The sequence below is a fragment of the Phoca vitulina genome, unplaced genomic scaffold (genome assembly GCF_004348235.1).
Source record: "Phoca vitulina isolate PV1807 unplaced genomic scaffold, GSC_HSeal_1.0 scaffold11, whole genome shotgun sequence".
Classification (NCBI taxonomy): domain Eukaryota; kingdom Metazoa; phylum Chordata; class Mammalia; order Carnivora; family Phocidae; genus Phoca; species Phoca vitulina.
Window position 1 is genome coordinate 17,213,309 of NW_022589714.1, and position 21,026 is coordinate 17,234,334.

Consider the following 21,026-nt stretch of genomic DNA (forward strand, 5'->3'; position numbering starts at 1 on the left):
ACAAGAAACTGGCTGAAGAATGGAATGTATTCAAGACCAGAATTCTTTTTTAACAACTCACTGGCTTCAATGAGGGCAGACTTAAGAGGTCATCCTGCCTGACTGTACAGATGTCCTTTTATCGAGGACCTCCAGGAGGATGGCTTTGCTTTTGATTAATGTGAATTATACATGCAAATCATCACCCACTAAGCTGAAATATGCCCCAGTAAGAGCAAGTGAGTACTTTTGTTGTTTTTGTTGTTAGAACACTTTGTAAATAATGGGCACATGCCTTTTTCTGGTCTTAAATAATTAGCAAGAAAAAACATAAATATGAATTATTTTTTATGAAAAAAGGCAAAATACAAATAAAAAACTGCAGTCAATTTCATTGAGAAAATAGGTTCACTTGGAGCTGGCTATTTAGGCTACAGATGTAAAAAACGACTGGAGAAAACAGGTGACCTGAAGGACATTTTATTCATAGCACTCTTTAGTCTCAGAACAATAATGCCACATCTGTATAAAAACACCAGCAGAATGAGTTAGTTTTCATAAAATTTTCATTAACTAAAATTTACCTACGTAAGCACCAAGAATTTATTCATTTAACTATCTGGGTGAAAATTTACATTACATGCACCACTGGATTTGTTGGGTCATATTTTTAAAAATAAACTTTTTAATCTGGGACAATTTTACATTTACAGAAAAGCTGCAAAGATAGCAGAAAGAGTTTCCATTACCCTTTGCCCAGTCTCTCCTAATTTTCCATTGTACATGAAATATTATACTAAAAAATTAACATTGGTACATGACTACTAACTATAGAGTTTTATTTGCACTTCACCAGTTTTTCCACTAATATTCTTTTGCTGTTCTAAGATCCAACTCAGGATAGCACATTGTATTTAATGTCACCAATTTTTTAAACCAAGTATTTTTAATGTGAAGTGATCTTTTCTTAAAACATGTTTTAATATTATAAACATCTATTATGTAATAATTCCTGATTCTTCCAGGGTTTGCTCAAATGAGTTGCACTCTTTGAATCTTATACTAACTGGACACAGTCCACTATAAATTTGAGTACATTCTTATGTTTACGGTGTTTTTACTGTTTTTTTCCCCTGGTGGCAAAATACTGCTGTTGTATTGATCGTAGTCAAAGTTGAAGCTATTGTGGTGGTTGTTACTATCATTGATGTTTTGCTATCATCCATCAATTGTGATTTCTTAGATATTACAAAATCTAACAGCATATTTCAGTTCTTGTCCTTAACCTCTTTGGATCCTTTGATATAATTAAATAGCTCCTTCATTAAAAAAAAAAAAAACTGCCTTTTTTTTTTTTTCTTGGATTCAGTGACATTACAGTCTTGCAGACTTGCTCTGTTGCTGACTTCACTACCCCTTATCTGCCTCAGTCTCTGGCTATTTCCTATCATTCTTCCCCCACAATAAATATGTGCCACAATGACCTATCACTGATATTATTTACTTCTCTCTTACACCCACCCTTTCTTTGGCATTCTTACCTGATCTCATGACTTCCACCAGCAGCAGCCCACTGATGACTCCCAAGGGCCAGTCTTAAGTTTCTAACTGCCTGCTAAATAACTGTATCTGGACACTAGCTGGCATCTCAAACTCAATATGCCAAAACTGAAGTGATAATCTTCCCATTCACTTGGTCCTTTTCTTCTTTTGTCCTTTATTTATGGGATCATATTCCTTCACATTGGCTAAAATCAAAACCTTGTCACTTACTTGGCTTTCTTCTCTACTCTTCTCAATACTACATCCAAATGTTGTCAATATTTATTGACTGAATTACTACTAGATTTTATTAATTTGGCCTCACCAATCCTTTCCAATGCCACTATCAGTATTAATACCAACCATAGTTGGTGTTTATAAGTTGTAAAGCAAATATAAATTACTCCTTGCCTGTGTTATTATCTTGTCTCTTTTTCCCAGACTCTTCCTCCTCTATCTGTTGGACATTGAACTGCACCATTTCTTTTCCTGAAGCCCACACTGGACCATGCCATTCTTTTGCTCAAAAATTTTCAATGTGCCTTTAGGTCTTGCACCACTCCTTGCTGCCTATGGAACAAAAGGCCTTTGTTTGGAATTAGATTCCTTTTATCTGGCCCCAATCATACTCTCCAGTTCTCCCTTTTTCACAGCCTCTTCATGCATCCTGGAAGCAAAAATGGCAGCTTCCCTGTAATTTCTTAATTCCAAGCCTTTGCTTACATTCTCCCCTGTGTGTGAAATTCCCTCTTTCCTATCTTTGTGTTCAAATCCTTCCCAGTCTTCAAAGTCTACCTGAAAGACACCTCTTACAAAAAAGCTTCCCTTGGATTCCCCCATCTCAAAGTAGACTCTTCTGCTGAATCTCCTTTGTGTCAGCTATACCTCCATTGTTTCTTGTATCACATTTTACCCTGCTTTTAAATTACTCATGCAGTTTTCTCATCTCTCCCACAAAATGACTTCAAACTCCTTAAGATGACTATCTAATGCATCTTTTGATCTCCTAAGGTGCCTGAATATCACAGGTGCTAAACTCTCTCCTTCCTAGAAAGAAGTCCCTAAAAAAGTTGAAGCACATGCCATGAACCTATATAACTACCAATCTGCTTTTTTGCTTCCTGGAGACAAACCCCCAGGCACTAAAGATTTTTGCAGTGACTTACTGTCTTTCTCTTCACCATTATTTCTGTCAGCCGTAGTTGCAAAGGACTGAATGTGTCTTTCCCCAAATTCATATGTTGAAATCCTAACCCCCACGTCGTGTATTAGGAAGGTAATTAGGTCATGAGAGTGGAACCCTCATGAGGATCAGTGCTTTTATAAAAAGGGACCCCTGAGACTCTCTTGTCCTTTCTGCCATGTGAAGATACAACAAAAAGATGGCAGTCCACAACCTGGAAGAGGGCTCTCACCAGAACCAGACTGTGCTGGCACTCTGAGCTCGCATCCAGCCTTCAGAATTGTGAGAAATAAATTTCTGTTGTTTATAAGCCACCCAGTCCATGCATACTTTGTTACAGCAGCCCAAACAGACTAAAACATCAGTCAGCAATTTCAGTGCACATGTAGATGATTCATCCAACCACTGGACTCTTAGGTAATTGACCTCTCTTCTCTACTGATCTGGCTCACTACCACAATTCAGGGACCCACTGCCATAGTCACATGTTGGACCTTGTTATTACCAATTCTGAACTTTAAACATTCCACTCCCTCAACATCACTTTCTCTTCTGTTCACTCACTCACTCTAGAAACCCCTCTTCACAATTCTCTAGCCCAGAAATACCTATAATTCATTGACTCTATCCCCTTATCCACTTAGATTTCATGAACCATGATTCATTATTATCACAGTGTGAGACACACCCTCAGTAGATCTGCCCTTTTATTGAGTGTTCATAGACACTTGGCAAAATTCTAACTCTAGTTAAATCTAACTCTCCACTCACCCCTTGCTTACAGCAAACAGCTGAACATGGCTGCACAAAAATCACATACCCTGCTAACCGAACTCAAATTAAACTTATGATCTCAAACCTCAAATAAATCCTCAGTATTGCTGGCAACTCTCTATATTTTTCTGGCAAATTTATTCACCCACCCTCTGAAGCTACTATTTTGCATTTTCTCCTTTCTTCTCTAGCATCCCCTACCTTATCATTGCTCCCAGTTGCTCACTGTGTCTCTGAGAAGGGAAGTGATCAAATGAGAACTTGCACATTTCCCCATCACTTTCACGTCTACCACCTTCTGGGGCTGTGCCCATTTAATATACCTCTTCTCAGTTATAATGGATCAACTGTCCTTGCTTGTATTTACAGCCTACTCCTCCTCCTTTCTGCTCATGCTCATCCTTTCTTGCCTCTTCAGGGATTTTAATCTTATAATTATCCCTTCTGTCCTCTACATCCTTAAGGTTTTTCTCTTAAACCTTGATTGGTTCATTCTTAATAGCACACTGATTTGCAATAGTAACTCCCTTTAAGAAAGACAAACTTAATCCTGCATCCTCTCCAAATAACACCCCATTTCTCTCCTGATTTTGTATCAAAACTCTTCAAAGGAGTTATTCCATCTTTGTAGTTTCCCATTCTCTCGAATCCACTCAACAAATTATGTTTTGGTCTTAAGTATTCCAAGGTGCTGTTTTTGACAAGGGTACTAGTGACCTCCACATTGTCTAATCCAATGGGCAACTCTCAGCCCTCACTGTTACTCTGTTCCTCACAAGTATTCAGCAAGACTTTTTCACTCTCCCCTTCTTAAAACTGTTTCTTCATTTGGCCTCCGTGATTCCACACTTTCCTAGTTTTCTTCCTACCTCACTTGTCACCTCTTTTCTGTCTCTCTCATTGGCTCCTCTCCCTCTTCTCCACATCTAAAAGTTAACAATACCATAGCTCAATCTTTAGCCCTCTTCTCTGTCTACTCTTGGTCTTGACAATCAAACCCAAGCTCCATGGCTTTCCAAAAGATCTATAATCTGACCACTTCAAATTTATAGCCCCAGCCCCAACAATTGCCTATACTCCAAACCTGAATATTCAACTACCCATTCAGTATTTTCAGCTGTATATCTAATCAGCATCTCAATGTTATCATGTCTCAAACTGAACTCTTTGTCCAATCAGACCTCTTTTCTAAATGTACACCATCTCAGTAAATGGTACCTCAATCATTTGGATGCTCAGACACAAAACTAGAATCATTCTTGATTCCTTTATTTTACTCACACCCAATCAAATTAAAGAAACTCTTGTCAACTCTACCTTTGGCCATATATCTTGTACCCAATCCCTACTCATCAACCCCTCTTCGCTACTACTCTAGTTCAAGCTATAATAATCTCTTACCTCGAATGTCTGCAATAGACTGCTGAATAGTCTTCTTTACCCTGCCCCTCTTTTAAATCCTTACTTGATACAATAAGCATTATATGTATATTAAACTCATTTAGTCTTCAAAACAATCCTATGAAGTAAGTAATTTTATTATTCTCACTACACATATAGAGAAATAGAAGTACAGAGAGTTTAAAAAACTTGGCATGGTCACATAGTAAGTAGCAGAATGATAATGTAAGTCTACTCTAACCACTGGAATATAAATGCCTCCAATTCCATCATATCATGTACTTCCTTCACTAGAATGTAAGCTCCATGAGGGTAGGGACTTTGTCTGGTTGCCACTGTATTGTAATAGTCCCTGAACTGTAGGCACTTGGAAATAAGTACTGAGTGAATGAATAAATGAATGTGTCTGCCTCTAGTTGTTCTTCTTCCCCTAATTGGCAATAAATGACTAAGTAACTACCTTAATTGATTAATTAAGTCATGACCTAAACAAGTTGGAATAAACATGCTCAGTGTGAGACCACAAAGGGTTTGCCTATAAATAAAGTCCTTGAGATACAATTTGCTGAGTAACATCCATTTTGGATTCTCAAGACATTTTTTATTTTCATTTTTTTCCAAGACATTTTTTAAAAATGTAATCCTGGTTCTTCATAAATGACTTGCAAATCAGCAAATTAATAATATGCTCAGAAATCTAAAGCAACCGTAATTTTATAAGGTTAATTTACAAATCAGCTTATAACTACTCAAAGATAATTTGAATTCTTACAAATACAAATACCAATTGGTTCAGGTAACTCATTAACCATTGGAAGAAGAGCAGACTGAATTTTTAGAAGGAACACGGAAAAGTAAAATTTAATTATTGCTCAGTGGGGCAATGGTTACAGCTAAGGGGTCTGTTAGAAAATGTTCTGTAACCTTGGAAATAGTTTATAAATTCTTCCTCAAATACACTAATCCATGAAATGATTTTTTGAATGTTAGTTATTGTAGCTGGCTTTTACTGGAAATTACATGATCTATCAGTTTGAAAGCTCTCCCCAGTGCTCATTCCAGCTTCTCCAAACACTAACTCACATAACTTCAAAACTCTTGGCATTAGAAGTGAGGAATTCCTACTCCTCAAATACCACTTTTTCTCACCACTAATTTTTCTCCACATTTATTTTAATTTTTCTTTTATTTAATAAGTAATTTGATAATGTTTACCAAGTGCTTATCACTGTTTTAAGTGCTTTATAAATATTTACTCATTTGATCCTCCAAACAATCCTGTAACAAGAGGAAACTGAAACACAGAGCGGTTAAGTGACTAGCCCAAGCTCTGACATTCTCAGTAAGTACACCCTGTTCTCATACTTGAGGAAGAAGAAAAGGCATCTGTGGAGCAAAGGATAGTGGATATTCTTGAGTGAGGAAGACACCCAGGTGTTTGGAAAAAAAAAAAGGCATGTGGACAACTGGAAAATAGCCTGGACCACCTACACAGAGCAAACATATTTTATGATGCTGGCCTTTTACATTCACAATCATTGTTTAAAGAAAGGCGACTACCTCATATGTCACTAGACTTTTTTTTTTTTTTCTGGAGCAACCTGGTCATAGTTGGAGAGAAAGTGGAGGCAAAGATGAAAAGCATATGTGATGGGATTGGGGAAAGATGAATAAGACCTGGAAAGGGAAAAAAAGTATGTGTGCATATGTAACATTATCAGGATATCTTGTAAATAGAAAAGTTGTCAATATATAGGTGGACAGAGGTCTAAAGTGATAGGAAAACACTAAATGATTCACACATATAAGAATAGGAAGCCTTGGGTTTGTATGCATAATTTGGCAATATTTTTGCCTGGTTGCAATTGGTATTATCATTATAAAAATCAAGCTTCTCAAACAGGATTAAATCAAAGTCACAGAAGTTCTTAGATATTTAAATTCACTTGGACAACAAAGATTTTCTATGGCTACTGTATTTAAGGTGCACTTACAGGGCTGCAGGAAGCACAAAGGTTATCAACTTAGGATGACCCTGACCCTCAAACAATGTAAATACAGCAAAAGAGGCCCTAAATTTCTAGCATGTTTTATATTACCTAATTTTTTATTTGTTTACATCTGGGAGGCTAGCAATCAGCTAGTTAGATTTGCTCCCTACAGAACAAATAATGAATTCTGGTACCTTAGATCTCAAAGCTAACAAGATGAGATGGAGACCCTAACAATTTCCCACCTGATTTTGGTAGTTTCATAGAATAAGAACTCTAATTTATAGTCAGTAAATATTAACTAGCAATGGTATATGAACAAAACTATTTAGCTCTTATTTTAAATATAACCGTCTAAGGATAAATCAACACCTTTATTATTAAAGTTTCATATTTAACCTCACTTTAGTTTTGAGAACTAATTTACTCTAACCTTTTTACTTAGGATTAGAAGTTTTTCACTGTGTTCTTTGCTCTAAAATCTCTGGCCAGGTTTTGAGTTTTAAAAGGCCCTTGAATCCATTCTTAAATGTTTTGTGGGCAAAGAGATCTCTAACTTTCTGTATGTCAGACAAAATTTCTGGTTTGGCATTCAAAGTTCCCTCTTATGAACTCCTGAATATTTGCAACTGGCAAAAAAAAAAAAAAAAAGAAAGGCAATGTTTATAGTAGACATATACTTCACCTGGTCTATGGAGAGCCCTAGAGTTCATATTTTCCTAGTCACAAAGTAATATAAAAGTCACTCTCACAAATGAAGGGAAAAAATAAATATTACACATTCATCCTGAACAACAGCAACAACAACAAAAAAAAACAGAGCACCATGAAACAGGCCTCTATGTTTCCTGAAATGGGTTTGAAAGAACCAACACAATTGCCCAGCTTGTCTTACCCCCACCCCTTCACCCAGCAATTGCCTTTACCTCTTCTGAAGGAATTGGTTAGCAGAGATATGGATCAAAACTTTAGTTATCATTTTGTACCACATCTGAGTTGTAGAAAAAGGAAGTATCCCTCTCACCCCAAACTCAGCTGTGTAAACTTCTTTTCCCACGGGAGTCTTCAGGAAAACAGAAGACCAGCATACTAGGAGAAGGTTCGGGGCTCAATGGGAGGCCCAGAACTTCACAGATTGGGAAATGATTCCTACCTCCTAAATACCAGAAACCACATGACACAAACCCATATGTCAAAATCCTTTCTATATATTTTCTTTTCTTTAATTTTTCTCCTTGACTCCTTAGAGAGAGATCTTGAGTCATTCCTAAGCTCCTATGAATAGTCCCTTAGCAACCATTTTAAATAGGATTAGATGCAACTGTTCTCTATTTAAGGGTGTTATATTACAAAAATCCCAGTATAGACAGAAACAGACTGGGGACGGGAGTGTGGAATGTATTCTTCAAGTAATTTTAAGAAGATTATAAAATTTATAAAAAGATAAAGCAATTCCCCGCCAAACAATATTCAAGTCGGAAAAAATCAGGGTTTGTCAAAATATACTTGGTTGTTCACCAACTAGCCTCTCCTTCCAGCCTCTCCTATGAGCATCCATGTCAATTTGTCCATCTGTCATACTGATGGGTGAGCTAAGCCTAACTATCTCCCAGGTGCTTTCTATCATAAGACCCTTCTTTACAAATATTTAGCAATATAAAATTATATTACTGATCTTTTAAATGACAAAATATTTCTCATATTTCAAATAAGTATAATAACTCTTTTAACACAAAACATACAGCATACAGTTCAGAAACTTGTGGTTGTTGTAAGGCATTAGCACGCGGATTTAATAGCTGGATCAAAGTAGCTTTTGGTTAAATAAAGAAAAAGTAAGTCTGAGTCTATTTCCCTTAAAAAGTTCAAACCATATCTGATTGCAGTCAGTTGTTTTCAGAACAAGACAGTGTGTGAAATTCAAGAAGCTTTCACGAAGTCTATTTTTCACATTTGTTTTCACCTAGGATTTTATAATAAAGGTATATGTCTTTTGTTTGCAAAATAATACTGAAACATCAAATCCTTCTTTCCCATGCCACTGGGTTCACAGAAGACAGCAAATACTCTTCTCCCTCTAAAGTTCTATTTATTTTACTAATAGATTTTTCTGTTGAGCAATATGATTCAGTACCTGACACATAATACTTACTCAATAAATATTTGTTCAATTAAATTGGATGTTTAAGCTTGTGTTCATTTCTAAGGACTAATATTTGCCAAATGTTTCATCAAGACCTCTTGAGCACCTTCTTTACCATTAAAGAGGTTCCTTGTCATTGCAACAAGTCATTGTTTGGGGAAGATTATGGGACCATCTCTGGGAACAATGCTATGACATTTTAAATAAGTATGTCAGCATATGAAAGGAGACGCAGTGAGAAAAGAGTCATTAAAAATAAATACACTTATTATAATTTAGTAGAAATTATGATAAATAATAGCAAGAAAAAGGTAGAATATTTAAATTCTATTCCAATATTTTACACATCAGTGTTTTATGTTTGCTCTATTGGAAACACAATGGGGCAAGAAATAAAGAAGCTGGAGAAGGAAGGAATGATGAGATGTGAAGAATTCATTTCAGTATCAGAGATTTTGTTTTCAAATGTTTCAATAAAACATATTTGGACTAAGCAAAAAATGTATTACCTAAAACAAAAGAAGAACTGTCCCTGCCTCTTTGAAACATTCTTACATTCCCTCCTAATATAACTTCATAGACTATAAAAAAGGCAAGGTTGAATGCCAGTTTTTAAGCTACTTCATTTTCAGATTTTTCTATACCTAATTCCAAATTCTCCTTTGGACTCAAATGACTAGTTTCAGGATATGAACTTGAAGATTTAATAAAAAATCTGTATCTATCTATAGATTTTTATAGAGAGAGAGAGCAGCAAAATTTGAGAACATAAATCTACTCTTCTTAACACGGGATACAAGGATTGTGGCACGGGTAAGGAAAGAGGATTTCCTCCTTTCAGTTGGAGCCCCACTGACAGGAGTCCACTCCCATAGGTCTTAAAGGATATGCGATGAGGTCAAAGTTAAGAGATATAAAACATAAGAGAAACAGCAAGGCCAAATTTAGGTGGAAGCCCTGTAAAGGCCTGTGACATGTGTTCTTTGCCATATACTGACTCACCAAGGCCAGACAGTGTCTTACACTTCGCAAGTATCAACAGATTTCTGACAAATAAGTGCCCTTTAAGCCACTACCTTTAGACTGATGTGTATTAAGAAGCAAAGGTTTCAACAGTTTTGTATATTTCAAAGCTATGTTAAGTAAGATCTTGTGAGAACAAGTCTAGCCTATTTCTATAGATGTAATCCATCTCAAAGAGAGAAATCTTCACCAATGGCTATTTTTATTTCCAGTGCTAAATCCATCAAGAAACAGTATGAGGAAGTAGGGGATGCTGGCTATTGCTGGCTGACCACAAAAATAGTGCATTTGCATCATACAAGCATTAAACTTACGAGAATTTAACCATATGACAGAGAGAGAAATAAGGAAATTGTTTAAATAGTGGGCAGGAATCCATTCACCATTTCCAATTCTCTTCATAAGCATTTACTATGAGTGAGCGTGAGAATCTTCTACGCCAGGGCAGTCTCACTTCCTGTCTCTCATCCACAGAATACCTCTCCAGTTGAGTGAGACTGTGGTATTCAGTGAATTCAGTGACACACAGACACATATCTTTTTTATCCAACACAGACCTGAAAACACAACTACATAACCTGGGGCTCAACAGAGCTGCTTTATGCAATGCCAGAGGATAGAACATGATGGTTTGCTTTCAATGTGGATTCTTCCAAAGGGGTTTTCGAAAGTGAAATTTCAACAATCCCCAAATTTCACTTTACCTACCACACTACCTATAGAACCCAAATTAGATTTGATTCCACTGTCACCTTCACCCTTGCAGAGCTTTAGTGGAAAATTCTCCCCCTGATCTCCTTTCCTTCTCCTCCAATCCAGTCTTCCTCGTGGAGCCAGGCTGACTGACAGACTCATCTCACCCTATGTAGCTGCTGGTACTCCCCAAGTTCTCCTTCACTACTTCCTAGACAAAAGGATAGTAACAAATTATTTAATTTTTGGCTTGAGGCAAACTTCGAGCTATCAGAGGGCACCTTTCACACACCTCAAAAATATCCAAATTCACTTAGAACTAACTTCTTTTGTTCTCAGCATTTTACCTAAGGCATAGAGCATATAGGCAAAAGTACTGCAAAAAAATGATATTGTGTGTACCATACACCATCAAAAATGTATATGAAGTACCTCTGAGAGCAATCCTGGATCACAAAGGATATGGAACCGAGCAGAGGGGATAAGTATCTTGATAAGACCAAGAAAGTGAGCAGGAAATAAGTTCAAAGTCATAAAACGTGCATAATTCAGAGCAGCAATAACAGGCATTTAGCTGAATGGCCTCAATAAATGTGTATCTTTCACTTCACAGTCTTAAAAAAATCTGTTAAAAAAAAACAAACCTCTAAGTGCATAAAACAATTATAAGCACTGATAATTACAAATTATCAATACAGAATATGAGACTTCATGCCCAGTTAAAAAATTCTAATTAGTCCCAGAGTTTGGTAAGCATCATGTGGCTCAGTGTGTACTCACGGACTGGACACTATGCACCGATGGGCCCCCCAGTGACTATGCCAGACCCTGTCGTCAGCCCAGGGACCTCACAGCCAGCATTCGGCCAGTCCAAAAATGCACAATATTTCACTGCATTCCAAAGCTTCCACAGTCAGGCAAATACCCTGAAACCTTTGTTTTACTTTTCTCTCCATCCCTCTAAAATTATGTATTTTTAAAACATAAAATGTTTATCTCCCCTTAAGCCTTGGACTGTCAGCTTATCTGATAGTCTATCAAATGGGCAGTTCTTTTTAATTTTCTCCTGATCAAGGGAAAAGCGTGTGCAGAGAAATGCCTTCTTTCTCTCTCTCTCTGATTTTCACAGCCTCCCACCATAGCCTTATTACTAAAAAGTTATTTCCCATCTGTAAATTAACTCTCCTCGGCTCCAGTTTAGACCTCTAAGCAGAGGCTGAGACAGTCATGCTGAAATCCTCTGACCATCCAACTTATAGAAAATCATTGGTGTTTGAAAGAGATGGGTTGACTCTCCTCATCTGGGCTGCACTCGTGTTCTATGAGAGGGCAGAAAGCATAACATCTACAATATGAGGAATGCCAGGAAGTACATTTCAGAGTCCAAATTGCACTTAATAAAAGGCTGAGTCTATACTAATTTTTTTCCAATTCAAACAGTATAAATTTTATTAGCAGCATTACCAATAATTACAAACCACTTCTGATAAATTAAAAAACTAGCTCTGACATGTACATAAAAAACAGAGCTTCCTGAAAGTTTAATAAGCTCTGCAGTAACTTACAGAATCACATAATTGTTGTTAATTTTAGCATACCTCTGTATTTCCTGATGCAAGCCAGAGCCAAAACATTATTTTAATTAAGCAATTAATTCATTTAAATGAATGAAACATTCTTGAAAACTCAGAGACCCTAGAGGGTTAGATTAGAGAAAGTAGAATCAAGACTAGAATCCACGAACTCCTGAGCTAATGTGTGATTAAGAGGTCAGTTTGCCGTGCAAATTTCACCAACTCAGAGTCAACTCTTCATGTGTGTCAAAATGCACAGCATGAAAAGGAGGCCACAGAATTCACTCAGTAGTTGTATCTGTCACTTAATATGAGTAAAAGATGATTTCAGAAATATTTTCAAAGAATGGTAAGTATGAAATAAACTGCCAAGACAATAGGATCGAAATACTGACACGTGGGGAAATCAAGGAAGTTGAGATTAAATGACTTTTTAACTTTCTCCCTTTACACTCTAATCATCTCTTACAGGTTTAAATACATACTCTTTGCAAAACAAACATTTTATTCATTGACTTTGGCTCTGGGTCTTAATTTTCTAAACAAAAATATATGGTGGTAAGAGAAGCACTGTAAAAATGTTAATTACCAGATGAAAAGGTTCATTTAGGCTTGAACAAAACATATTGTAACTTCATGCTGAAGGGAAAATAATAGGGGGTGCTCAAACTTCACCAACGACTGTGCAGCCAACACAGCATCCTCTTCCTTTCTAAATGTGCTGTTCTGCCTCATCCACAGTTTTGTTTTGTCTACAAGTAAATTAAATACCCTATATGCAGCCTCCCGTATAGTTAGAAATGCTGATTTCACCCTGAAGGGCTGACTCTCCTACAAGGAGAGGTCACAGAGAAGCAGCAGCTCATGGAAGTAGTGCCTCGCTCCCATCCACCCAGCTCCTCTCCTCCAGAAGGTTTCCCCTCCAGCAGCCCTGAGGGGATGGCACAGTGTTGGATTTACCCAGCAGGGGAGAGGCCAAGGGCCAAACAAGAAAAATCACTCCTCCCCGGAAATGACTGGCATTATAGAGGAATGGATGCTTCATCTCTCTTCTGGGAAAATTCCCCACTGAGGCTCTCATATTTCTGTCTCCTGTAATGAGGAGGAGTAGAGAGCAAAGAAGGAAAGAAAGAAGATAAAGTGCCTAAATTTCTGCCCAAATTACCCATTATTTCTTCCCTAAAGAAATAAAAACAGAAACTAAAAGCCAGAGTGCCCTCTTTGGAGGTGGAGGGGAAAGAACACCAGTCCCGCTAGAACCAAGAGACAGAGGGTAAATGGAATTATAACTGCCCACCTTTCACATCACCAAGCCCTCTTACCAACCATGTGGTGTGAAAGATCTAGCATTGCCTGCTAGATAACGTAAAATACATCAGCCTCTTAATTTCAAACTTGAAGGAAAAAAAAAACAACTAAGAACTAATTCTCAGAATTATACTGATCCTTATAAGTCATTGCCAACTTAAGTATAAAGAAAACTCTGGAAGGAACTTTATCTCTTAGAAAATTTGCATTAAATGTTATGGAATATATATCCAAATTACTAGAATTTCGCCAAGAAAACACAGACCTTTATTACGTACACTTGCTTTTCTTATGAGTTAAAAGCAGGCATTTATATATATATGGTGTGATGGAGCTATGCAAGCTGTGAGCTAGAACTTGGTAGTGATGGTTAGATGTTTTTATTATACTATTATTTTTTAGTATTTTTTTTAAAGATTTTATTTATTTATTTGACAGAGAGAGACAGAGTGAGAGAGGGAACACAAGCAGGGGGAGGGGAGAGGGAGAAGCAGGCTTCCCGCAGAGGAGGGAGCCCGATGCGGGGCTCGATCCCAGGACACTGGGATCATGACCTGAGCCGAAGGCAGACGCTTAATGACTGAGCCACCCAGGCGCCCCTATTTTTTAGTATTTTCATTACATCTTAATCTCAGCAAAGGTATAGAGCTTTGATGTGTATGTCCTTTTAAAATACTGGGAAATTATCCCCAGACAACTGGGGGACATATGATAATTTCCCAGTATTTTAAAAGGACGAAATTTAGGCACTTTATCACCCCTAACTTTGTATGAAAATACCAGCATTATGTCAACTATTCACCAGCATAAGTCCACACCAGCCTTACATGTAAACAATATTTTTGAAGGTTATTTTTTACATTGTATTCAGCATTATGAGTATTTACTCAAGAATGCCACTGATTCAATGTGGCAATCTATTAATTTTTTAAATAGGGCATTCCTGTACAAAAAGTTAGTCTAACCAGTTGGAGGTATTCTTTCATGCCACAAACTCAAGACAGAGTATTCTTTTCCATTGAATACAGACCATCCGAATTATGTATGTAAATCTGTATGCATTCATCTGAGATTATAAACTCAATAGGTGAGTCAAAATGCTTCCTTAGCAAAACAACAAATGTGAAGAATTAAATCTGCAGACATAATGCAACGTAAGTCTATTCCGAAGTGCTACTAAAATAAAGGATATTACCCTAGTTTGACGTTAAAAAAAAAAAAGCACCCAACTTCTTCTGTGTGTTCCTAAAGCTCAGGTAACTGCATTGTGCTAAAATCACTACAATGAATGGGAGTATTCTGGCTTAGTACAATGTCAGAACCAAAGTTCCAATTGTGATTCAAAATTCCTTTATATAGTATCAACACAGCAAGTACTGTACTTTTGAGCTGGAACAGGCTCATACAGCATAAATGCACCTGTCTTTATACTCAAAGAGATGTGAATACTGGGTGCATAGTACTATTTAAATTCATACTATTATAACAATTATTATTGCCAACAGTTGCTAATGCTGCCCATGTATGAAGAGATATGCCAACTACATTATATAACCATTGTTATCTCATTTATTCCTCCACCCATCCGTTTCACGGATGAGACAACTGGGGGACATATGACTTAAGCTGTTAGAGCCCTGGAATCAAACCCAGGCACTGGTTTCCCTGCATCCCACAATAATTACTACTAGCACCAGTGGTAAGAGAGTATATGAGAGAAATTTTTATTCACCACCTGCATTTTAGTACCTGGTAGTAATAACAAAGTTTATTTGCCAGTTCCATGGAACATTTACTACTTGTGTGGTGTAATCTTTACCTAAATCACTTTTCTTCTATTTTCTTTTATGAAAAGTAGGGATAGTTGTAATAACTGTCTTACTGACTTCATAGAGTCATAATAAGAATGAATAAGGAGTGTGCATATAAGCACTTTTTGCAATATGAGCAAATGGTAGTTGTTGATGATGCTACTTTGTCATAAAGAAAAAATACTGTACTCTTGAATTGTTGGCCAAATGGATGTTAGAAGTAAGAAAGAAGGAAAGTCCAAGCAACCAATATTTTGGACTTAAAATAACTTCAAGGAGGTTTGTGTTCTTTCTCCGAAAAAAAAAAAAAAACATTCTCTACGGGAAGTATAGACACTCTCTACATAGTCAATTCCATGCCAGGATTTTCTAGATGTCTTCAGAATATTCTCCCTTAACAATCTTATTGTCATTTTGGGCAGGACGAAGAACCAGGGATATGGGTTCCAGATCTTATTCTGATGCTGGAGAGTCACTGGAGCTATCTGGGGCACACCACAGTATAAGCTTGAGGAGGACAGGGACTCTGCACCTACAGCCTCAATCAGGACCTGCTACATAGCAAGTGCTCAAAAGTATTGGTTAAATGGATGAATAAACCACCATAACTATAAAAGAAGGGTATTGACATAGATGAGTAGTTTTCACATGTTTCCTTTTGCTGCAGAACTTTTTTTTTTTCAGTAAGATCCCCAAATCACAAAATATAAAACAGATAAAGGTAGTGAGCTGGAAATGAAGCAGCAATATAGCCCACAGATGCCTAGACCCTACCAACAACAATTTTTCCTTGTCCAGTCAACATTACTCCCCAACACTTTGGGACAGCTCCACCAGACACAGTGTGGAAACCACTGATTTGGACGCTAAAGCCCTTTTTGACTCAAATTCCATGAATCTAAATATTGATTTCTATCTTCAACAGGTTAATTATTTCTACATCAAAGAAAGTAAACTAGCTCCTTATTGGAAATAAGTGGCTTAATTACTAAAACATTTACTTTTAAAGTATTCTAATTTGCTCACTAAACATGCCATATGCTCCCTTACATTTCCCATCCTCTCTTGCAGTTGCCTGGCCCTGGCCAATGGCCCATGAGCTGTAGTAATGCACATTAATTCCACCTCCTCCATCCCTCTCTTCCCTGGATGTGACCACATGTTTGAGATCACTACTTCCACATGGAAGAAGGCCACCCAATCCACATGGAACTGTGCAAATAAGAAATAAAATTTATTATGTTAAGATGTTAAGCTCTGAAGATTTGAAAGTGGTTTATATTAATTTTTTTTGACAAAGACATATTTTAAATTTAATGGAAATATTTAGACTGAGCACTGAATAGATCTAAAATATACTGCTCTATTTTCCTGTATAACAAGGAGTCCTCAGACTTTAGTGCCTATGGAACGCACACACTTCAAGAGATGAGGTAAGGATTGTTTTGGGAAAAATTACCTAAATGGGAAGAAGGGATTTTCCAAAAACCATATACCGTAGTTGCCCCAAAACTTATGTCATTGAATTAAATCCCATCACTGTATATTTCCACACTGTCTGAAGTTCCAGGTAGATTGTCTTCTTTACAAAAAACTGGTGGGAGGAAATAGAGGCAAAGTTTTCATGAAAGCATACCTTTCCAATAAATGTAGAAAAAACAGATAAATCAGTTCCCAAGTGAAGTCACTACCCTCCACAAGTCTTGGTCATTGCCTCACAGGCATGTGCAAGTGTTTCATAGGTATATTTATAATTTAGAATTTGGTGATATTGTCAATCCCCAAAATAGACCTACAATCTGGACACTCCTAACAATTGATTTAAATACTCAGTTTTGTTTATAAATCTTAGGTTTATCCTCATCCTATTAATTGACTTCATATTTAACCTGTGACTTCCTTTAATTTTTAGGCAGTTAAGGAATATTTAACTTTCCCAAGTTTCTTATTTTGAATTTCAGCTAAAATTATTAAGTGGATGCCTTGCCAAGCTGTTCAGATGCCCCTTTGAGGATGGGGAGACTCATTCCTCTACATGTTGGGGATGCTTTAGCTATCAACCCTCCCTTCATATATGAAGAGAGCTACCTCTCCCAAGGCCAGGTCCCATTGCCTTGGCAGCCTGAATCCAGTGACTGGAATATTATAACCAGTTTCACAATTCCCAACAGGCTAACTGAAGCCTTCCCACTGCAGCCCAACTTCTCCTAGCCTCTCTGCTTCCCTTCCCATACAGATGTTAATCCTGAAGGTACTTCCTAATAAACTTCTTGCACAATAATCTCCATCTCAGTGTCTGCTTCTGGGGAACCTAACCTACAATAAATCTAAATTACTCTCCAAACACAGGGATGGGAAACAAGTCAAACTAGAGTGGTCAAGTCTTACCCTACCACATTGTGTTTCCTAAACTGTTCCTCATCGTAAAGGATCTGAAGCAAATCACGTCATTTTGTATTCTGTATTCCTAAATGCTTTCAAGTTAAAATAAACTGGGGCATCTTGGGAGACAGGGCAGAAACATGAACTGAAAAGATGTATATGGAAAAGAGAAAGGATAATTTACCTTGATAACAATGTGCTCCTTTATGGAGATTTCATATGTGTTTTTATATGTACACACACATGCACACACACATATGTATGTTATTGAATTGAAAAATTAAAAATTTTCTCTCTCTCTGAACATGAAAACCCAAATACAGACTTGAGAATATCTTTGCAATTTGTAGAAAAAAAGAACAATGACAAAATCCTAATCAGGGCTCTCTTTTGGTTGGAAGAAACAGAAACCCACTCAAACTAGCTCAGATCGAGGTGACACAGCAATCAAAAAACAAACAAGCAAACAAAACCCCAAAAACAAAAACAAAAAACAACAAAAAAAGTTTACACAGCAAAGTGTTCAGCCAGCCTCAGAGTGACTCAATCTGGGAGGTCAGGATCAAAGATCCTTGGTGCCTCATGGGCCAAAAGGCCTCTCTTACCTGCATGCCTTTGTCAGTATCTCACTCTCTGTTGACAGGGCCCAACATGGCTTCCTCTGTAGACCAGTAATCATCTGTTTTTTTGGTAAATCCACATTCCTGCTTTCCACCCCAACTATTTCAGACTTTCTTCCTCATCCTCAAATCTCCAGCTCCCATCACTCTCAGAAGACGATTCAACTCCCACTTCACAGGAAAAATAGAAACCACCAGACATTAAGTCCCTTATCTTTCTAGTTACAAACTTATACCCTTTCTCTTTTATTCAAACCATCTGGTTCACTATATTCTTTCCATCAACTGTTAAACATTCTTAAATTTATTCTATTTAAATTCCATTTAAAAGAGGCCCACATTGGGAGCTACCTCCCATTTCCCTCCTGGTATCCCCTCATTTCTCCCTTCCCAAATATTCCAAAAGATCTGCCTGTATTAAGTGTATGGATTGATTCATGTCTCTCACTCTGACCACTCCAACTGAATCCAATAGTTATTTATCAGTCTTCATTGTATTTGATGTCTCAGAATTTCCTTTTTAATAATTTACATACCATGATAGGTACAGATCTTAAGTGTACAGCTTGATCAATTTCAACTAATGCATACACATGTGTAATACACATCCCTACAAAATACGGAACATTTCTATCCCTCCAGAAAATTGCTCCTTTCCCTTTCCTGTCAACCCCTCAGCCCTGCTACCATAAAAAAAGAACACCAATCTGATTTCTAACACCATGGATTAACTTTGCCTATTCTAGAGCTTCATGTAAATAGAATCATATGGTCTGCACTATTTGTGTCTGGTTTTTTTTATTCAACATGATGTTTTTGAGATTTATCTTTGTTGTTCATATGTCAGCAATTTACTATTTTTTTAATGTGGATTTAACATTTTTATTTTCTTTTCATTTGCACAGTTATCAGGCCCCAAGAAACAAAGCATCGCATATAGACTTTTTGTGTATATAAACACAAGCGTACACACATAACCTACCTGGGTCCTCAAGGATGAAATAAAAGCAAAAAGAAAAGGCATAATCCTTATTCCCAAAAGTTTAAAGGTAAGAAGAAGCAAAAAGGTCAAACATCCACAGAAAATGCAGAAACAAACTTGGGTTTAAATTCTGGCTCTACCACCTACTCATACCTTGGCATTAGCCATGTTCTACCATCTCACTGTGCCTCAATTTCTCACTTGAGAATGGGGACGATAATACCCACTCTGCTTGACCGGCGGGGGGACTTGGAGAAAAAGCAGATAAAACATCTAGCATAATGCTTAATACCCATAAACACTCAAAAACACTCTATTCAGACAGTGGGAGGAGATACTTATTATTTCAGTAACAAGGCTGGTTTTCTTGGCCCCAAAAGTCAGTCCTAACCCTTCAAGGATATTTTAGAAACCCTAAAGTGGTATATCTAAAAGAGGGACATGAGGCAGAACCCCCTACTTTCAATGGATGTCCCTGGTCCTCCAAGGTCCTTTATGGCCTCTCTGGGCAATCAAGGTTATGTCGGTAATCATCTCTAATAAAGCAGATTTCAGTAAGCCTTTGTTAATGATCCCCATTTTCAGACACCCACCTAGGCAGGCGACTGCCCTTTGATGCTGGTCTCTAGGCAAAAGAGGTCTTCCTTTCTATTCTAACTACTCCATTCCAGAAGAAGAACACTATGGAACTGGTTGGCCAAATACCAGGACAATTCTTCTAGTATTAGGAGCTCTCAGTCTCTATTTCCTCTAGCACTAGTTAGGACAAAGATACAAATGTAGTGATCCGAAGGGGTACGTGCACCCCAATGTTTATAGCAGCAATGTCCACAACAGCCAAATTATGGAAAGAGCCAAGATGTTCATCGACAGACAAATGGATAAAGAAGATGTGGTATATATATATATATATATATATATATATATATATATATATATACAATGGAATATTATGCAGCCATCAAAAAAACCAAAATCTTGCCATTTGCAATGACATGGATGGAACTAGAGGGTATTATGCTAAGCGAAATAAGAGAAGGACATGTATCATATGATCTCACTGATATGAGGAATTCTTAATCTCAGGAAACAAACTGAGGGTTGCTGGAGTGGTGGGGGGTGGGAGGCATGGGGTGGCTGGGTGATAGGCATTGGGGAGGGTATGTGCTATGATGAGCTCTGTGAATTGTGTAAGACTGATGAATCACAGACCTGTATCTCTGAAACAAATAATATATTATATGTTAAAAAAAAAAAAACATAGTAAGAAGAGAAAAATGAAGGGGGGGAAGTCAGAGGGGGAGACGAACCATGAGAGACTATGGACTCTGAGAAACAAACTGAGGGTTCTAGAGGGGAGGGGGAGGGGGGGATGGGTTAGCCTGGTGATTGGTATTAAAGAGGGCACGTACTGAATGGAGCACTGGGTGTTATACGCAAACAATGAATCATGGAACACTACATCAAAAACTAATGATGTAATGTATGGTGATTAACATAACATAATAAAATAAAGTTAAAAAAAAACACTACTCAAAGCCTCAAAACTTACATCCCAAGAGGTTGAAAGCAATTTACTCTTGCTTATTGCTGGGCAATATTTCACTGGATGAATATACC

The 21,026-nt window shown here is 37.3% G+C and overlaps 1 protein-coding gene across 49 annotated transcripts in view; it reads right to left on the reverse strand.

The window, feature by feature from the left end:
- The window catches only part of RIMS1 (regulating synaptic membrane exocytosis 1), a 490,270-nt gene that overhangs the window by 454,857 nt on the left and 14,387 nt on the right, over nt 1–21,026 (reverse strand). The window contains exon 1 of one of the 49 annotated variants that reach the window (XM_032409478.1): nt 7,895–9,742. The exons of 47 other annotated variants lie outside the window; for them this stretch is intronic. Coding sequence is in view for 1 of the 2 variants with exons in the window: in XM_032409474.1 (XP_032265365.1) it covers nt 7,797–7,861 (65 nt within the window). In the remaining variant the exon portion in view is untranslated. Of the gene's footprint in view, nt 1–7,796; nt 9,743–21,026 lie in introns of those variants that run through there. One more of the 49 variants, XM_032409474.1, reaches the window with a different exon arrangement.